The 21,381-nt window shown below is 44.7% G+C and overlaps 2 protein-coding genes across 8 annotated transcripts in view; one reads left to right on the top strand and one right to left on the bottom strand.

Annotated features, from left to right (window-relative positions):
• Positions 1–2,669, bottom strand: part of LOC121576830 (unconventional myosin-IXb-like) — a 125,880-nt gene extending 123,211 nt beyond the window's left edge. For 6 of the 7 annotated variants that reach the window (XM_045223511.1, XM_045223513.1, XM_045223514.1 and 3 more), the window contains exon 1: positions 2,236–2,669. The gene's annotated coding sequence lies outside the window, so the exon portion shown is untranslated. The remainder of the gene's footprint in view (positions 1–2,235) is intronic. The other variant, XM_045223512.1, reaches the window with a different exon arrangement.
• A 12,485-nt stretch (positions 2,670–15,154) lies between these two features.
• LOC121577315 (sphingosine 1-phosphate receptor 4) lies at positions 15,155–18,431 on the top strand. Its single transcript, XM_041891079.1, has 2 exons — positions 15,155–15,229; positions 15,972–18,431. The coding sequence occupies exon 2, from the start codon at positions 16,157–16,159 to the stop codon at positions 17,354–17,356; it is 1,200 nt and encodes a 399-aa protein (XP_041747013.1). The 5' UTR covers positions 15,155–15,229; positions 15,972–16,156; the 3' UTR covers positions 17,357–18,431.
• The last annotated feature ends 2,950 nt before the right edge of the window (positions 18,432–21,381 follow it).

Below are 21,381 nucleotides of genomic sequence, written 5' to 3'. Positions count from 1 at the left end.
CCCATCTGGTTTGCGCTTAGTGGGACTATCATTTGTTTTTCACAGGACAATGACCCAACACACCTCCAGGATGTGTAAGGGCTATATTAGACCGGAAAAGCAGCCAACAAGTGCTCAGCATATGTGGGAACTCCTTCAAGACTGTTGGAAAAGCATTCCAGGTGAAGCTGGTTGAGAGAATGCCAAGAGTGTGCAAAGCTGTCATCAAGGCTACTTTGAAGAATTTCAAATATAAAATATATTTTGATTTGTTTAACACTTTTTTGGTTACTACATGATTCCATATGGGTTATTTCATCATTTTGATGTCTTCATTATTCTACAATGTAGAAAATAGTAAAAATAAAGAAAAACCCTTGAATGAGTAGGTGTGTCCAAACTTTTGACTGGTACTGTATTTCATGTATGTAACTAGCATTCCAAGGCATTTGAGTCAGTTATGAAACAACGTCTCTATTTATTAGATATATTTTCTGTTCCGCAATCACATTTACTATGATAGAGTTACATTTACATTTACATTTTAGTCATTTAGCAGACGCTCCTATCCAGAGCGACTTACAGTTAGTGCATACATTTTCATACTGGCCCCCCGTGGGAAACTAACCCACAACCCTGGCGTTGCAAGCGCCATGCTCTACCAACTGAGCTACAGGGGACTACATACACATAAATACATATACATATTTCCCTTTATTACTTTCCAACCCCACCACCCCTTCCCTAATTGGAGTAAAACTAGTGAACAACAACGCTTAGGCCTCTACTTCCAGCTTATACATACTATATACATTTTATGGACACAGTCAATTTTACAATTATTCTATTTTGTTTGTTTTTAACTCCTGAACTTCCTCTACCCTCAACCTCTCCGATCATTTTCATGATGTCCATCCGGTTTGCTTCTACATGCCATATCTTTCTAACTGTGCTCTTTCACAAAAGCTCTCAACCTATAACCTATATACTTATTATGGACACAGTATGCTTTACATTAGTTATCTTGTTGTTATTAGTTGTTGTTAGTTGTTGTTAGTTGTTATTAGTCCCATCCTTCAGCTCTATTCAACACATCCCACCTATCTCTTAACACGAGTTAGGGGCTGAAATGGCCGCTGTATCTTGTTCAGCACAGGAATCTCTCAACAAAGAAGTTGAATTGGTTAGGTCCACTAATCAAATCAAATTGTTTTGGTCACATACACATATTTAGCAGATGTTTTGCGGGTGTAGCGAAATGCTTGTGTTCCTAGCTCCAACAGTGCAGTAGTATCTAACAATTTACAACAATACACAAATCTAAAAGTAAAATAATGGAATTAAGAAATATATAAATATTAGGACGAGCAATGGCAAACAGAGCAGCTCAAGACAGGGAAGTGTAGATACATTACTTCATCAGGAGGAAATGACTTGCCACATTAGACAATGGAAACAACACCAAGAATGACAGACTTTTCAGCTAAACATACGCCTAATTTTACTGTTCCTATTTGTTCTTTTTCAGTTAGAGGTTTTTCCACAGCTCATACATTATTCATGTATTACAGTGCTGTGGAGCATTTTGACAACATGTGGTTGGGTAGAGGTGAAAGGACACGGGACTAAATTTCTTTAACTATGAAGCTTGGCTCACCCACTATTTTTTGCTCCAAAATGTGTCATTTGTACAATATAAAGTCTGTAGACTACGTTTGTATATGTGTACGCTCAGACAACGAGCATGAGCACTGGTTATCACAATGCATAAGTGACATGTGGGTATTGTCGTTCAGTTCACAACTTGTCTGGCTGATTATTTGGACAACAATGGAATAAGAATACAAATTCAACATTCTCAAACTATTCAGCATTCCAAGTGTGATGTTGCTCGTTCCAATGTCAGTCAGTGTATATATAGATAACTCCTGCACCACAATTCGTCAGGACAGGAAGAAAATCACAGAGGCAGTTTCAAGTTCTGAATGAGTGACATGATAGGTTTGTATCTATTTGGGAGAGGAAGTAGACAATAGGTAACTTTAATTATCAGACATCAATGAACTGTAAACGGTGAAATGTCTGTTAGCTAATATTATCACACCTAAAAATATTACTGTCAAGACACTTTGCTCACTAAAAAATTATTTGGATACTACTGTACCACAATTCTGGCTAATGTCTGCTTCCCATCTTTCATGATCTGTTCCTTGATAAACGTTTGTTCAAAACAATCACTCTAATAATTTATCTTACCTTGTTCAGTTGTTTTTGTCATTGTCTGAGATTACTCCTTATTGTATTTCCCGCATACAACTGATAGATAATTCAGAAAGCCTCTTTTGTAGTTACCTTTATGATGAAATCAAGACTGGCTAACCAACCAAATACTTTCAGCTAACGTTAGCATAGCTAACAGGCTAAGGACGTTGCCGTTCAGAATCAAGCACTAAACATATGCTTTTAGTAGCTAGTCAAAAAACGGGTTAGAAGTACGCCGCAAAGTTATTTATCAACAAGGTAGTCTACCTGTTTGCAATGGCTATCTTACCCAAATACTGTAACCTTGCTTGTGGTAAAAGACGTTCAATAGTACGTCCTTTCAAGTCTACTGGCTGGCTTCGCGAGTTGACTACAACGATGATATGGTTGACTACTAGCTCACTAGCTGCTAGCCTAGCTACCTACTTCCTTTCTCTGGCAGGCTCCGTGAAAAAAAGTTGACAAAAAGCCGCAAACGATATTCCACAGAGTTTCTAAACCCAGAGGCGCTTCAAAGCGAGACTTCCGGTGACGCTTGCGAAACAGACCAAACAGACCAGGCCGGGGTTTGGTGTTTGAGAAGTCATTGAGAGGAGTGAAAAATGATCTCTTAGTTGTTACTTTTTTCAAAATCTAAAGGCACAGCCTAGATTCGAGACAATTTTTTAAGTAGTTGAACATGTTATTACTCCAACCTCGTAAAAGTGACAAACTGACACATTTTTATTTTCATAAAAAACAACTTTATATCGAAGGAGTGCCTTTGAGTTGACATCTTGCACATGCGCAGTTTGGCGTGTAAAGCTCGTTAGACACAATGAGGTGTTTCGACGGCATGACATCGCCTACAAGTGTGATCGGGGATTTCTATTGGAGAAGCACTTTAACCCTCCCGTTGTCCTAGGGTCAAAATGACCCGCCACATTTGGTTCAACACAGTGGCGGGTCATTTTGACCCTAGGACAACGGGAGGGTTAAGCACGTCTGGATATTCCAAACAATGCAACAAACTCACTGTTGCACCAAAAATGTAGTTGCTCAGCGCCCTCTACAGATATTAGATTAGTGATGCACTTTAAATGTTGAGTGCAGTGACATCACAGGGGAAAACTTAGTTAAAAGTATCTTTGGTAACCTGTGGTAACATTTAGACCTGCAACTGAAAAGCACCATGCAATAAAGGCATTTTACTACCGGTAAAGAACCCAGGTAAGTGTTTTACAAGCTATACGTTTTGTTATATGTTAAACATTTGTTGTTGATATGTCAGGTAGAAGCTGGTATCACAGTCTGATTCATCAGCCTAGCAACTATAATGAACAAAAATATAAGTGCAACAATTTCTAAGATTTTACTGAGTTACAGTTCATTTTCAGTCAATTGAAATAAATAAATTAGGCCCTAATGGAGTTCACATGAATGGGCAGGGGTGAAGCCATGGGTGGTCCCGGGAGGGCATAGGCCTACCCACTTGGGAGCCGGGCCCACCCACTGGGGAGCCAGGCCCAGCCAATCAGAATGAGTTTTTCCCCACAAAAGGGCTTTATTACAGATATAAATACTCCTCAGTTTCATCAACTGTCCAGGTGGCTGGTTTTAGACAATCCCACAGGTGAAGAAGCTGGATGTGGAGGTCCTGGGCTGGCGTGGTTACTCGTGGTCTGCGGTTGTGAGGCCAGTTGGACGTACTGCCAAATTCTCTAAAATGACGTTGGAGGCAGCTTATGGTAGAGAAATTAACATTACATTCTCTGGCAACAGCTCTGGTGTACATTCCTGCAGTCAGCATGCCAATTGTACATTTTAGAGTGGCCTTTTATTGTCCCCAGCACAACATGCACCTGTGTAATGATCATGCTGTTTAATCAGCCTCTGGATATGCCACACCTGTCAAGTGGATGAATTATCTTGCCAAAATGTTCACTAACAGGGATGTAAACAAATTTGGCACAACATTTTAGATAAATAAACTTTTTGTGTGTATGGAAAACATCTGGGATCTTTTATTTCAGCTCACGAAACATGGGATCAACATTTTACATGTTGTTTTTATTTTTGTTCAGTATGGTATGCTGATGTTTGATAAAACCTAGAAAGCCTATGCCAGATTTTACCTCCAATTCCAGAATTGTCAGAAGACAGTGCTTCCTACTGATGAATGACTCCATATTCTCCCAAGTGGACATTCTCTCTTTTCCCCCTGACCCATCTGTCTATCTCCTCATTTGAATTCCATGCTGTCACAGTCACTAGCCCATTCAAGCTTAACATCCTTATCATTTATCGCCCTCCAGGTTCACTTGGAGAGTTCATCAATGAGCTTGACGCCTTGATAAGTTCCTTTCCTGAGGATGGCTCACCCCTCACAGTTCTGTGTGACTTTAACCTCACTACGTCTACCTTTGACTAATTTCTCTCTGCCTCCTTCTTTCCACTCCTTTCCTCTTTTGATCTCACCCTCTCACCGTCCCCCCCTACTCACAAGGCAGGCAATACGCTTGACCTCATCTTTACTAGATGCTGTTCTTCTACTAATCTCACTGCAACTCCCCTCCAAGTCTCCGACCACTACTTTGTATCCTTTTCTCTCTCGCTCTCCTCCAACACTACTCACTCTGCCCCTACTCAGATGGTAATGTGCCGTCGCAACCTTTGCTCTCTCTCTCCCGCTACTCTCTCCTCTTCCATCCTATCATCTCTTCCCTCTGCTAAATCCTTCTCCCTCTGATCTCCTGATTCTGCCTCCTCAACCCTCCTCTCCTCCCTTTCTGCATCTTTAGACTCTCTATGTCCCCTATCCTCCCGGCCAGCTCGGTCCTCCCCTTCTGGTCCGTGGTTTGACGACTCATTGCGAGCTCACAGAACAGGGCTCCGGGCAGCCGAGCGGAAATTGAGGAAAACTCACTCCCTCCTCTCTACATTTTCTTCCTCTGTTTCTGCTGCTAAAGCCACTTTCTGCCACTCTAAATTTCAAGCCTCTGCCTCTAACCCTAGGAAGCTCTTTGCCACTTTCTCCTCCCTGCTGAATCCTCCTCCTCCTCCCCCTCCCTCCTCCCTTTCTGTGGATGACTTCATCAACCATTTTGAAAAGAAGGTTGACGACATCCGATCCTCATTTATTAAGTCAAATGACACCACTGGTCCTGCTCACACTGCCCTACCCTATGCTTTGACTTCTTTCTCCCCTCTCTCTCCAGATGAAATCTTGCGACTTGTGACGGCCGGCCGCCCAACAACCTGCCCGCTTGGATTGCGTCCTACCTGACAGGTCGCTCCTAGCAGGTGGCGTGGCGAGAATCTGTCTCCGCACCACGTGCTCTCACCACTGGTGTCCCCCAGGGCTCAGTTCTAGGCCCTCTCCTATTCTCGCTATACACCAAGTCACTTGGCTCTGTCATATCCTCACATGGTCTCTCCTATCATTGCTACGCAGACGACACACAATTAATTTTCTCCTTTCCCCCTTCTGATAACCAGGTGGCGAATCGCATCTCTGCATGTCTGGCAGACATATCAGTGTGGATGTCGGATCACCACCTCAAGCTGAACATTGGCGTGACCCTGGACAACACCCTGTCGTTCTCTGCTAACATCAAAGCGGTGACCCGATCCTGCAGGTTCATGCTCTACAACATTCGCAGAGTACGACCCTACCTTACACAGAAAGCGGCACAGGTCCTAATCCAGGCACTTGTCATCTCCCGTCTGGATTACTGCAACTCGCTGTTGGCTGGGCTCCCTGCCTGTGCGATTAAACCCCTATAACCTTCCCAAGTTCTCTCATGTCACCCCACTCCTCTGCACACTCCACTGGCTTCCAGTTGAAGCTCGCATCTACTACAAGACCATGGTGCTTGCCTACGGAGCTGTGAGGGGAACGGCACCTCCTTACCTTCAGGCTCTGATCAGACCCTACACCCAAACGAGGGCACTACGTTCATCCAACTCTGGCCTGCTAGCCCCCCTACCTCTACGGAAGCACAGTTCCCGCTCAGCCCAGTCAAAGCTATTCGCTGCTGTCGCACCCCAATGGTGGAACAAGCTCCCCCACGACGCCAGGACAGCGGAGTCACTGACCACCTTCCAGAGACATTTGAAACCCTACCTCTTTAAGAAATACTTGGAATAGTATAACAGTAATCCTTCTACACCCACCCTCCCCCAGTGGTGGTTGTCCCACTGGCTATCCTAAGTTGAATGAACCAATTTGTAAGTCGCTCTGGATAAGAGTGTCTGCTAAATGACTTAAATGTAAATGTAAATGTATTAATTTGTATATATTATCCACTTGGCCTGATTGCAGTGCTTTATTTGGCTTTATAACTAATCGGTCCAAACCAAGGCTCATGTGATTTACACAGTAAAAAGCAAGTTGAAAGTGGCTACTACTAGTATAAATGAGCCAAAACCAGCAGCATGTGGTGAGATTATGCACTGACAACTTTGTCTGTAAATAGTAGATGCAATTTAATTAAATGACCAACAGGTGTTGATGCAGCAACTGATTTCCTTAAATGAACTGTAACTCAGTCAAATCGTTGAAATTGTTGCATGTTGCCTTTATATTTCATATTCAGTGCATTCGGAAAGTATTCAGACGCCTTCCCTTTTTCCATATTTTGTTACGTTACAGCCTTATTCTAAAATGGATTAAATAAAACAAATTCCTCATCAATCAACACACAATACCCCATAACGACAAAGCGAAAACAGGTTTTTAGATATTTTTGCCAATTTATTACAAATAAAAAACAGAAATACCTTATTTACATAACTATTCAGACCCTTTGCTATGAGACTCAAAATTGAGCTCAGGTGCATCCTGTTTCCATTGATAATCCTTGAGATGTTCCTTCAACTTGATTGGAGTCCACCTGTGGTAAGTTCAATTGATTGGACATGATTTGGAAAGGCACACACCTGTCTATATAAGGTCCCACAATTGACAGTGCATGTCAGAGCAAAAACCAAGCCATGAGGTCGAAGGAATTGTCCGTAGAGCTCAGAGACAAGATTGTGTCGAGGCACAGATCTGGGGAAGGGTACCAAAAAATTTCTGCAGCATTGAAGGTCCCCAAGAACACAGTGGCCTCCATCATTCTTAAATGGAAGAAGTTCGGAACCACCAAGACTCTTCCTGGAGCTGGCCGCCCGGACAAACTGAGCAATTGGGGGAGAAGGGCCTTGGTCAGGGAGGTGACCAAGAACTCGATGGTCACTGACAGAGTTCCAGAGTTCCTCTGTGGAGATGGGAGAATCTTCCAGAAGGACAACCATCTCTGCAGCACTTCACCAATCAGGCCTTTATGGTAGAGTGGCCAGCCCGCTTGGAGTTTGCCAAAATGCATCTAAAGGACTCTCAGACCATGAGAAACAAGATTCTCTGGTCTGATGAAACCAACATTGAACTCTTTGGCCTGAATGCCAAGCGTCACGTCTGGAGGAAACCTGGCACCATCCCTACGGTGAAGCATGGTGGTGACAGCATCATGCTGTGGGGATGTTTTTCAGCGGCAGGACTGGGAGACTAGTCAGGATCAAAGGAAAGATGAAAGGAGCAAAGTACAGAGAGATCCTTGATGAAAACCTGCTCCAGAGCGCTCAAGACCTCAGACTGGGGCGAAGGTTCACCTTCCAACAGGACAACGACCCTAAGCACACAGCCAAGACAACGCAGGAGTGGCTTCGAGACAAGTCTCTGAATGTCCTTGAGTGGCCCAGCCAGAGCCCGGACTTGAACCCAATCAAACATCTCTGGAGAGACCTGAAAATAGCTGTGCAGCGACGCTCCCCATCCAACCTGACAGAGCTTGAGAGGATCTGCCGAGAAGAATGGGATAAACTCCCCAAATACAGGTGTGCCAAGCTTATAGCGTCATACCCAAGAAGACTTGAGGCTGTAATCGCTGCCAAAGGTGCTTCAACAAAGTACTGAGTAAAGGGTCTGAATACTTATGTAAATGTAATATTTCCAGTTTTTTTTTAAATATACATTAGCAACACTTTCTAAAAACCTGTTTTTGCTTGGTCATCATGTGGTATTGTTTGTAGATTGATAAGGGAAAAAAATGATTTAATCAGTTTTCGAATAAGGCTGTAACGTAACAAAATGTGGAAAAGGTCAAGGTGTCTGAATACTTTCCGAATGCACTGTTTATTAATTTGGGGGCAGGTCGAAACACACATAAAACATTAATGGACATTTAGCTAGCTTTGTCCTGGGAGATGGGAGATTAACATTGGGTTCTTATTTTACCTGACATTCATATGGTCCTCTTTTTAGCTGATAAAAAGGGAAACCTAGTTCGTTTTTAGTTATCTTTAATGAATCTCTCCTAATTTGTATTTCAAGCATCAAGTGGGTTTGTATCTTCCTGATATTCAATAACTCCTTGATCACACCTTTCCTGCATTTTGGTAAACCAGAAGTACATTAATTTCCAATGGAAAGCTGCATTTTCCGTGCAGCATTGTAGCATTGCATATGTTAGATAAATCCAATGTATGCACCACACAGAACGCACTGCAACTGCCTCTGCAATGCAATGCTGCAAGGCAAATGCAGTGTTCCATTGGAAATTGATGTACTTCTGGTGTACCAAAACACAATGTTTCTGTAGGTGTGATCGAGGTTTTAGGAGGGGACTTGCAGTCTCAAATAGAACCAAGTTCTATTTTAGCGCTTGGCTATGCAGACGCATGTTCACGCACACAAACGCTGTGGGTAAAATATTGAATAACATGTATGAGTACATTTATTTTGCAATGCTGGTTCACACAACGTGGTCGGTGAGGTTTGCATGTTAGTACGATCTTTATAGAAGTCTGTGGGATAGACTACTTGCCCCTTATCATCAGTAATTTACTTACTGTAGGTGTATGTGCAGATAATTCTAACTGTTATGTGATTTATTTATTGAGGAAGAGCACTAGCTATACTGCAAGTAAAGCTATAAAATCACATTGATAATTTAATGCAGCATTGACCTTGAATGCCCCAATTAGTAGGTCAGCAACTGTTATGCACCTTGTGACTCACATACATGCTCAATTAAGGCATAACAAATCTAATATCAGATTACCCTACCTCTAATCCTAACCTTAATCATTATGGAGAGGGAAAAATATCATTATTCAGCTGTAGCCTATCTATGGTTAAGGGCAACTTTCCCACGCTATTTGGCATATTTGCGCATAATTAAATATACAAATAAAAATATTTCATAACTTGCTGAATGTTGGGGGAAAGAATGTAAACAACTTCATCGTTTCCATTTCCTTGTAGGCTACGCTATGCACATTGTGGTTTTTAAGTTGTATTCAGAGAAAGGGCGTTTTCAACAGTTATGGGTGTTGACACCTAAGGATGCGGTTGTTTTCTGTTATCTTTTTTGGACTGTTTTTTCAGGCTCACAAACAGATACTGCCTCTGTAGCATCACTTGATTGAGAAAATGTTCATATTCATCACCTTTTTTACTAGAAGATTATTGAAGCATGCAAGGGTTCACTACAGCCTTACTGAAAAATTAGAAGTTGTGATTTTTTTGACTCCGTCAGGTCCCCCCCATCTACATGCCTCATTACCCTGAAATGTAGCTCAAACTGGGAAGATTAAAGCTAACTTTACTATGACAGTGTTTTCATTGTTTGCGTGGCTGCCCCAAAGACAGGGGAGATCTAAATATTTATTCAGATAATTGTCCATTGGGTTTGATATTTGCATTATTCAGTGGCAGAAAGGTCATTCAAATGAGAGGTGATTCATTAAAAGAGAATGTGTAGATCTGAATCAAAGCACTTTGGTGTGGGCCTTCAAATCTTTAAAAGGTTCTACAGCTGCACCATTGAGAGCATCTTGACTGGCTGCATCACTGCTTGGTATGGCAACTGCACTGCCCTGGATCGCATGGCGCTACAGAGAATAGTGCAGACAGCCCAGTACAACACTGGGGCAGAGCTCCCTGCCTTCTAGGACCTCTACAGTGCATTCGGAAAGTATTCAGACCCCTTGACTTTTTCCACATTTTGTTGCATTACAGCCTTATTCTAAAATGGATTAAATAAATAAAAATCCTCATCAATCTACACACAATACCCCATAATGACAAAGCGAAAACAGGTTTGTAGAATTCTTTTTGAAAATTTATAAAAAATAAGAAACAAAAATATCTTATTTACATAAGTATTCAGACCCTTTGCTATGAGACTCGAAATTGAGCTCAGGTGCATCCTGTTTCCATTGATAATCCTTGAGATGTTCCTTCAACCTGATTGGAGTCCACCTGTGGTAAGTTCAATTGATTGGACATGATTTGGAAAGGCACACACCTGTCTATATAAGGTCCCACAATTGACAGTGCATGTCAGAACAAAAACCAAGCCACGAGGTCGAAGGAATTATCCGTAGAGCTCCGAGACAGGATTGTGTCGAGGCACAGATCTGGGGAAGGGTACAACAAAAATTCTGCAGCATTGAAGGTCCCCAAGAACACAGTGGCCTCCATCATTCTTACAGTGAGGGAAAAAAGTATTTGATCCCCTGCTGATTTTGTACGTTTGCACACTGACAAAGACATGATCAGTCTATAATTGTAATGGTAGGTTTATTTGAACAGTGAGAGACAGAATAACAACAAAAAAAATCCAGAAAAACGTATGTCAAAAATGTTATAAATTGATTTGCATTTTAATGAGGGAAATAAGTATTTGACCCCTCTGCAAAACATGACTTAGTACTTGGTGGCAAAACCCTTGTTGGCAATCACAGAGGTCAGACGTTTCTTGTAGTTGGCCACCAGGTTTGCACACATCTCAGGAGGGATTTTGTCCCACTCCTCTTTGCAGATCTTCTCCAAGTCATTAAGGTTTCGAGGCTGACGATTGGCAACTCGAACCTTCAGCTCCCTCTACAGATTTTCTATGGGATTAAGGTCTGGAGACTGGCTAGGCCACTCCAGGACCTTAATGTGCTTCTTCTTGAGCCACTCCTTTGTTGCCTTGGCCATGTGTTTTGGGTCATTGTCATGCTGGAATACCCATCCACGACCCATTTTCAATGCCCTGGCTGAGGGAAGGAGGTTCACACCCAAGATTTGACGGTACATGGCCCCATCCATCGTCCCTTTGATGCGGTGAAGTTGTCCTGTCCCCTTAGCAGAAAAACACCCCCAAAGCATAATGTTTCCACCTCCATGTTTGACGGTGGGGATGGTGTTCTTGGGGTCATAGGCAGCATTCATCCTCTTCCAAACATGGCGAGTTGAGTTGATGCCAAAGACCTCCATTTTGGTCTCATCTGACCACAACACTTTCACCCAGTTCTCCTCTGAATCATTCAGATGTTCATTGGCAAACTTCAGACGGGCATGTATATGTGCTTTCTTGAGCAGGGGGACCTTGCGGGCGCTGCAGGATTTCAGTCCTTCACAGTGTAGTCTGTTACCAATTGTTTTCTTGGTGACTATGGTCCCAGCTGCCTTGAGATCATTGACAAGATCCTCCCGTGTAGTTCTGGGCTGATTCCTCACCGTTCTCATGATCATTGCAACTCCACGAGGTGAGATCTTGCATGGAGCCCCAGGCCGAGGGAGATTGACAGTTATTTTGTGTTTCTTCCATTTGCGAATAATCGCACCAACTGTTGTCACCTTCTCACCAAGCTGCTTGGCGATATTCTTGTAGCCCATTCCAGCCTTGTGTAGGTCTATAATCTTGTCCCTGACAACCTTGGAGAGCTCTTTGGTCTTGGCCATGGTGGAGAGTTTGGAATCTGATTGATTGATTGCTTCTGTGGACAGGTGTATTTTATACAGGTAACAAACTGAGATTAGGAGCACTCCCTTTAAGAGTGTGCTCCTAATCTCAGCTCGTTACCTGTATAAAAGACACCTGGGAGCCAGATATCTTTCTGATTGAGAGGGGGTCAAATACTTATTTCCCTCATTAAAATGAAAATCAATGTATAACATTTTTGACATGCGTTTCTCTGGAGTTTTTTGTTGTTATTCTGCCTCTTACTGTTCAAATAAACCTACCACTAAAATTATACACTGATCATTCCTTTGTCAGTGGGCAAACGTACAAAATCAGCAGGGGATCAAATACTTTTTTCCCTCACTGTAAATGGAAGAAGTTTGGAACCACCAAGACTCTTCCTTGAGCTGGCCGCCCTGCCAAACTGAGCAATCGGGGGAGAAGGGCCTTGGTCAGGGAGGTGACCAAGAACCAGATGGTCACTCTGACAGAGCTTCAGAGTTCCTCTGTGGAGATGGGAGAACCTTCCAGAAGGACAACCATCTCTGCAGCACTCCACCAATCAGGCCTTTATGGTAGAGTTGCCAGACGGAAGCCATTACTCAGTAAAAGGCACATGACAGCCCGCTTGGAGTTTGCCAAAAGGCATCTAAAGGACTCTCAGACCATGAGAAACAAGATTCTCTGGTCTGATGAAACCAACATAGAATTATTTGGCCTGAATGCCTGGAGGAAACCTGGCACCATCTCTACGGTGAAGCATGGTGGTGGCAACATCATGCTGTGGGGGTGTTTTTCAGCGGCAGGGACTGGGAGACTAGTCAGGATCGAGGGACAGATGAACAGAGCAAAGTACAGAGAGATCCTTGATGAAAACCCGCTCCAGAGCACTCAGGATCTCAGGACCAGTTTTTGCTTTGTCATTATGGGTTATTGTGTGTAGATTGATGAGGAGAAAATACAATGGAATCAATTATTTTAGAATAAGGCTATAAGGTAACAAAATGTGGATAAAGTCAAGGGGTCTGAATACTTTCCGAATGCACTGTATATCAGGCGGTTTGAAAGGAATGCCCGGAAAAATGTTAAAGACTCCAGCCACCCAATCCATAGACTGTTCTCTCTGCTTCCGCACGGCAAGCGGAACCGGAGCAACAAGTCTAACACCAACAGGCTCCTGAACAGCTTCTATCCCCAAGCCATAAGACCGCTAAATAGCTAACAAAATCGCTACACAGACTATCTGCATTGACCCTTCTATTTTATTTTTGCACACTCAAACACTCACTCTATGCACACTCACTTACACACACTCACACTGACACTCCAACACACACACACACACTCACGTAATTTGCTCACACACACATAACACGCACACACATTCATATTGACTGTACACACGTGCACACACTCACATACAATCATCATATACGCTGCTGCTACTTTGTTTGTCATATACTGAACAAAAATATAAATGCAACATGTAAAGTGTTGATCCCATGTTTCATGAGCTAAAATAAATGGTCCCAGAAATTCTCAATACTCACAAAAAGCTTATTTCTCTAAAATGTTGTGTATAAATTTGTTTACATCTCTGTTAGTGAGCATTTCTCCTTTGCCAAGATAATCCATCCACCTGACAGGTGTGGCATATCAAGAAGCTGATTTAACAGCATGATCATTACACAGGTGCACCTTGTGCTGGAGACAATAAAAGGCCACTCTAAAATGTGCAGTTTTGTCACACAACACATTGCCACAGATGTCTCAAGTTTTGAGTGAGCGTGCAATTGGCATGCTGACTGCAAGAATGTCCACCAGAGCTGTTGCCAGAGAATTTAGAATGATTTTAATGACTGATTTCCTTTCATGAAATGTAACTCAGTAAAATCTTTGAAATTGTTGCATGTTGCGTTTATATTTTTGTTCAGTGTATATCCTGATGCCCCTATACTGTACATACAGTATATAACCCTCCCACTCCAGTATCCCTTCACATTGTAAACATGGTATTAGAACTGACCCTGTATATAGCTTACTTACTTTCTCGTGTTCTTCTTATTCCTATTTCTCGTGCATTTCTTTGGTTGTACTTGACTTTTTTATTTATTTTTTATAGTACTTCTGATATTGATTACTGCATTGTTGGGAAAGAGCAAGCAAGAAAGGCGTTTCACTGTACTTGTGCACGTGACAATAAAAACTTTAAACTTGTGGCCTCACTTTCCTTAAATGACTCACAATGAGTCAAGTTATGCATGAGATTGTGGATAAGCTTCAGCTGGAAGGAGTAGCTGATCTGAAGGAACGAAGTGTGCTTTAACATTTATCACTGGAAAATGTAGGGGAGGGGGGAGAGTTAATTACCCAAAAAGACAGTAGTGATATTTTTTATTACTGAGTGTGTGATGTTGTCTTTGGTCAGTTATGGTAAGTGGTTGGGGCTCACTGGGTGGTAAGTAGGCCAAGTAGGCCATTGTTGGTTAGAGTGTGGTCTGGCACAGCTGGGTGAAGTGAGGTGTGAAACCATAGCTGTACATCTATAGTAGGGGTACCATAGGGAGGGGTCCCTTTACACATCTGATCAGAAGGTTCCTGTTTTCTTCGTGTCAGGATTATTTTTTTCTTTCTGAGAAATATTGAGTAAAAACACTGTGCTGATGCCCTTCTAGTAGAAAAAGTATATTGCAACACATCCTTGAAAACATCCGGCTCCAATCTCTTCAACATACATGTATTAGGAAAACATTATGAATGGCTGTTCCCGTAATCATCATGGAGTAACTTGTGCAGTTGGATTAAAGTTTTGCAGGGGTCAAAAACGTGGCTCAAGTGTTGGGAAAAGTGTTTACGTCATTGAGATTAAGTATGATCTTGAAATGTGGAAAATTACACAAAACAATCAACAAAAATGTATTGTGATGGCCTAATGGAAGTATGGATTAGCCTATATCAAATGATAAATTCACACATTGATTGATGGCTTCCATCTGAATGGTCACGTTCTAAAGCATTTCACAATTAGTGTGTTTTCTCTTGAGCAGTAATGAAACAGCTCATCAGTGTCAGTAACCTCTTGCATCGTGTGTGTGTGTGTGTGTTGGTCCTTATGGGTGTGGTACCATAAGTTCCTTCCTCGTCTCCTCTATAGAGTAGTGCAGATGTGTTCTATCAGCCCACACAGGGGATGGCCCTCCACACAGCATCACTACCAACGGTATCTCTACACTGTAAGTAACACATTATGTATTCTACAGCTGTTTATTTTGTTAAAATCAAAATTATACACAACTTGTCTTCATGTGTTATTCATATGAAATTGTACAATTAGATAGTGATTTTAGATGAGAAGAAATCACTTGGGATGGAGAGCCAGTGTATGGTTACATATAGTCCATTTAACTGTAGCAGTACATTTGCAAGCCATTTGTGGCCATGTGTAAGCTTTTGCTCACATGCAAGAAATTGTAACAAACATTTTGCAAAAAGGAAAAATCTGGGAATTTAAAGGGAAATTGTTTTATAAAATCTAAAAATGAAGAAAAATAATAAATGTAATATGGTACTTTTTATTTTACTCCAGAGTGGAGACAGTTGCTGTAGTTTTTCAATTATCACTACTAATAGGAATTTTGAAATAGCAGTTTTTCAACTTTCAAAGATGTTGACTTCACGTGCAGATTTAACTTAAATCCCCTTCCTGGCAGCAGCTGGCTGCTCCTCCCAGCTAACCACAACGTGGTTTAAATGGTACAGAGAGATTTAAATGGCACCATAGAGGTTTAAATGGCCCTAACACCTGCTGGTGGAGGCATGCAGTTTTAAGATAAGAACCTAGGTCAGGTCAACTGACAGATTCTTATCTCATTTTCAGATTTTAATTTTTTTTCCAGCTTTTCACAATGAATTTATAAACAATATTATCGCTTATCACACATCTTTTCATATCAAATATCTCCCTGTGTTTGCTAGGTGGGTTGTGAGACAGCAGAGCTCCAGTGGAGAGAGTGTGTTAGCCTGAGTCTGAGCCCTGAGCCTACTGCAGGAGTTCTACACCCACCCAAGTCCTGCCTTGTCCAGCCCAACCCAGCCATTTTCTGACCTGCCTAGCCCAGCCGAACCCAGCACAGCCCAATCAAGCTCTTCACAACCCAGCCATGGATGCCCTGTCCTCCCTCAGCTCCTCAACCTCCTGCCCCTACCTGTACCTCTGGATCACCAACAACAGCAGTAGAAGCAGTATTAGCAGCAATGTGATCCTGGAGCACTACAACCACACAGGGCGTCTGCAGCACCGCGGGCCCCGCCAAGGTGGCCTGAGCTTGGGCGCGTCCCTCTCCCTCTTCATCAGCATCCTCATCATCCTGGAGAACCTGCTGGTCCTGGTGGCCGTGCTCTCTAGGATCCGCCAGAGCCACCGTTGGGTCTACGTGTGCATTGCCAACATCACCCTGAGCGACCTGCTGGCCGGGGCGGCCTACGTGGTCAACATCTGCATGTCTGGCAGCCAGACGTTCAGACTGAGCCCAGCTCTGTGGCTGTTCAGGGAAGGGGTGATGTTCGTGGCCCTGGCTGCCTCTATCTTCAGCCTGCTGCTGATAGCTGTGGAGCGCTACACCACTATGATGAAGCCGCTGCACCAGAAGTCAGCCAAGAAGACGTGTCGTATCTATGGCCTGGTGGCGCTGTGCTGGATCCTGGCCTTCGCCATCGGCTTCCTCCCCCTGCTGGGCTGGAACTGCGTGTGCAACCTGGAGAGCTGCTCCACCTTGTTGCCACTCTACTCCAAGCAATACATCCTCTTCTCCCTGTTCATCTTCTCCCTCATCCTGCTGGCCATCGGCGTGCTCTATGGCGCCATCTACTGCCACGTGCGCAGCAGTGCCGAGGTGGGATCCCAGCGCAGCCGCAAGCGATCCCTGGGGCTCCTGAAGACGGTCATCTCCATCGTGGGTGTGTTCATCATGTGCTGGGGCCCTCTGTTCGCCCTGCTGCTGCTGGACTTTTTCTGTGTGTCGCGGCAGTGCGCGCCGCTATTCAGTGCCGACTGGGTCATCGCTCTGGCCGTGCTCAACTCTGCTCTGAACCCGGTCATCTACGCCCTGGGCAGCACAGAGCTGAGGAAGGCCATCGCAGGGCTGCTGTGCTGCTGCTGCCTCAGGGCAGGCCTCTGTCACCCTGATGCCTTCGTGTCCAAGGAGACCAGCAGCACGGGGAGCACCAGGCACAACAGCCTGAAGAACAGTTTCAATAAGGTCAGGAGTCTCAGTATCAGCCCCCCGCCTGCACCCAAGGCCCCCAAGAAGAGCCGCCGCCTCAGCTCCACCACCAGCTGCCTGTCTGTGTCGAGCGGTTAGACCACAATGGGCTGCCTGGAGCAGACGTAGCTGCGAGAGAGAGGTGTGTGTGTGTGTGTGGGTCTGTGTGTGTGTGGGTCTGTGTGCGTACGTTGGAATTTAGAAAAAGCCCACTAGCCCGAGGCTAGCATTTTTCTAAACGGGGTAGTAGAAAATGTATCTCATTGGCACAGATTCTGAACCCAAATGTTACCCGGGCTAGTAGAAATTGGCTATCCAAGTGCCCAAAATCCTTAAGTTCCATCACTGTGTGTTACCATAGAGGATCCAGTTCATCCATTATCTAGCTCCACCCAAATAAGGCCTTGATACAGCCATGCTACAACCATGATACAACTATGAAGATACAGCCTAGATACAGCCTTGATACAACCATGATACAACCATGATACAGCCATGATACAACCATGATAAAACTATGAAGATACAGCTTTGTTACAGCCTAGATACAGCCTTGATACAAACATGATACAACCATGATACAGCCATGATACAACCATGATACAACTATGAAGATACAACCTTGATACAGCCTAGATACAACCATGATACAGCCTTGATACAGCCTTGATACAGCCTTGATACCATGATACAACCATGATACAGCCATGATACAACCATGATACAACTATGAAGATAGAGCCTTATTACAGCCTAGATAAAGCCTTGATACAACCACGATACAGCCATGATGCAACCATGATACAACCATGATACAACTATGACGATACAGCCTTGATAAAGCCTAGATACAACTTTGATACAGCCTTGATACAGCCACGATACAACCATGATACAGAAGAGTGAAGGCTGTCAGCAACGGGTGTGGCTGAAATAGCCAAATCCACTCATTTTAAGGAGTGTCCACACACTGTTGTATATATAGTGTATGTATTGTACAAAACTGTAGAGTTTTATTCATTTTTTGATGGTCAGAGTACATTTATTTCAAAATAGTTTTTCATTGTAAGAATATACATTTGTTGAAGGCTTTACTATTGCTGTTCCTGTGTAGGAGAATGATATTGCTGTTATTTTGAAAATGTAAAATGTATAAATAAATGTTTTGAAATAATATATTATCTGTCTTGTATTACTACTGGGTCAAATGAAATAAACCCTTCACTCCCATAAGCAATTACCACCATCTACCTCAGGGTGGAGACATGTTATCAGAGGCTTGTGTGAACTGTGAAGATGTTGCTTCACATCCAACAGCAGGTTTCATCAGTGCTGCTTGCATATGCCTCGTTCATGCGGCAATAGTCACAGAAGCATAGAATTCAATCAACCAATAGGAAGCTCCAGGCAAATAACTTACTCATAAGTTTATAGTTCGAACTACAAACTTCTGAGTAAGTTATTTGCGTAGAGCTTCCTATTGGTTGATTCTGATACTCGGGATCTGACTCTTCCACCTAGGTTAGCAAGTGGGAAATGTTTGAGTTTTTAGTTCCAACTAGCACGTGAATGCGGCAATAGTCACAGAAGCATAGAATTCAGTCAACAGTGACCTCTGCACTACATAACTTCTGAGTATTTTCCCAACTGATGAGACATGCATAGAAATGGACATATACACATATTACCAAACGTTCCAGACATTAGGATGTGAAAACATACAGCAGCTATGGAGTCCCCTTCCAACTTAAATATTTCCTGTGACAAGAGACATGAGCAAAAGTGTCTTCAAATAATGTATTAATTTAAAGATTCTCTTCTGGCACAGGGTCATTGTTTTTTGCATGCCTGAATCCACAGTATTTCTAGATAACCTCAATGTTTTGTAACACCAGATCTGTGACTTAGATTGATTCTGCAAGTCACATTTTAATCTGTTAGACAGCGGCGAGGAAGGACAAGCATCTAACCCCTATGAAATACCATTGATATAAAAATATGTGGACAGAAACTGTTCTAATTTGCGTCACTAAATTCCTATTTGTGGTGTTAATCTAAATAGTATGGTACTGGTAGGGTATATGTTATTACACACATGGTAGAGCATTTGGAACAAGGCTTGGGGTATTGAAGACTGATTGTCACGGTCGTCTATGTCGTCCAAGTATGACCAAGGCGCAGCGTGTCCAAGAAACATGACTTTATTGTAGAATAAACGACAAAACAAAACAAGAACCGTAACGTCCTCAGTACACCGACTGAACTTGGAACAAAAACCCACAAAACCCAGGTGAAACCACACAGTTTAAATATGGCTCCCAATCAGAGATAACGAGCCGACAGCTGACACTCGTTACCTCCGATTGGGAGTCATATGACTAATCAACAACAAAACCAAACATAGAAATGAACAACTAGATCCAACATAGAAATACACCCTAAATGAAAATAACAACCCTGGCTCAAATATCAAAGTCCATGGAGCCAGAGTGTCACAGTACCCCCTCAAAGGTGCGAACTCCGGGCGCACCAGCATACAGTCTAGGGAGGGTCTGGGTGGGCGTCTGTCCATGGTGGCGGCTCTGGCCCAGGTCGTGGTCCCCACCCCACCTTAGTCACTATCCGTTCCGTAGCCCCCTCCACATGACCACCCCCCAACTAAACCCCACTGGATTAAGGGCCGGCACCGGACTAAGGGGCAGCACCGGACTAAGGGGCAGCCCTGGACTAAGGGACAGTACCTGACTAGCTGGCTCTGGCGGATCCTGGCTGGACGGCTCTGGCGGATCCTGGCTGGACGGCTCTGGCGGATCCTGGCTGGACGGCTCTGGCGGATCCTGGCTGGCGGAAGGCTCTGGCTGATCCCGTCTGGCGGAAGGCTCTGGCTGATCCTGTCTGGCGGAAGGCTCTGGCTGATCCTGTCTGGCGGAAGGCTCTGGCTGATCCCGTCTGGCGGAAGGCTCTGGCTGATCCCGTCTGGCGGAAGGCTCTGGCTGATCCTGTCTGGCGGAAGGCTCCTGGCTGATCCTGTCTGGCGGAAGGCTCTGGCTGATCCTGTCTGGCGGAAGGCTCTGGCTGATCCTGTCTGGCGGAAGGCTCTGGCTGCTCCTGTCTGGCGGAAGGCTCTGGCTGATCCTGTCTGGCGGAAGGCTCTGGCTGATCCTGTCTGGCGGAAGGCTCTGGCTGCTCCTGTCTGGCGGAGAGCTCTCAGCGGCCCGGTCCCGGCGGACGGCTCTGAAGGCTCATGGCAGACGGGCGGCTTTGCAGGCTCAGTACAGACGGGCAGTTCCCGCGGCGCTTGGCAGACGGACAGTTCAGACGGCGTTGGGCAGACGGGCAGTTCAGACGGCGTTGGGCAGACGGACAGTTCAGGCCCCGTTGGGCAGACGGACAGTTCAGACCCCCGTTGGGCAGACGGCAGACTCTGGCCGTCTGAGGCGCATCGTAGGCCTGGTGCGTGGTGCCGGAACTGGAGGTACCGGGCTGAGGACACGCATCTCAGGGCTAGTGCGGGGAGAAGCAACAGGGCATGCTGGACCCTGGGGACGCACATAAGGCCTAGTGCGGAGAGCAGCAACAGGGCATGCTGGACCCTGGGGACGCACATAAGGCCTAGTGCGGAGAGCAGCAACAGGGCATGCTTGGCCTGGGGACGCACCGTATCCCTGGTGCGGGTGGCCGGAACAGGCCGGGCCGGGCTGCGAGCGCACCGTATCCCTGGTGCGTGGAGCAGGAACAGGCCGGGCTGGGCTGGCGACGCGCGACCGTATCCCTGGTGCGAGTGGCCGGAACAGGCCGGGCCGGGCTGGCGAAGCGCACCGTATCCCTGGTGCGTGGAGCAGGAACAGGCCGGGCTGGGCTGGCGACGCGCACCGTATCCTGGTGCGAGGAACAGGAACAGGCCGAGCCGGGCTGGAGACGCGCACCGTACACTTGGTGCGAGGGGTCGTAACAGGCCGGACCGTACTGGAGGCACACACCACTGGCTCTACCCCGGGAACTGGAACGGGCCGGACCGGACTGGTAATACACCCCAGTACCCCTCGCCGTGCCTCACATCTCCTTTCCCTACTTTGGCCAGTGACCCCCGTAACCTGGTTGCCCTTTGAATTCGCCCCTTCTCT

The sequence above is a fragment of the Coregonus clupeaformis genome, chromosome 11 (assembly GCF_020615455.1).
Source record: "Coregonus clupeaformis isolate EN_2021a chromosome 11, ASM2061545v1, whole genome shotgun sequence".
In the NCBI taxonomy this organism is placed as follows: domain Eukaryota; kingdom Metazoa; phylum Chordata; class Actinopteri; order Salmoniformes; family Salmonidae; genus Coregonus; species Coregonus clupeaformis.
This window is presented reverse-complemented; position numbering and strand designations above follow the sequence as displayed.

Bases quoted from the DNA above. Each gene is read 5' to 3' on its own strand.
- LOC121577315 (XM_041891079.1), top strand. From the start codon at position 16,157: ATGGATGCCCTGTCCTCCCTCAGCTCCTCAACCTCCTGCCCCTACCTG.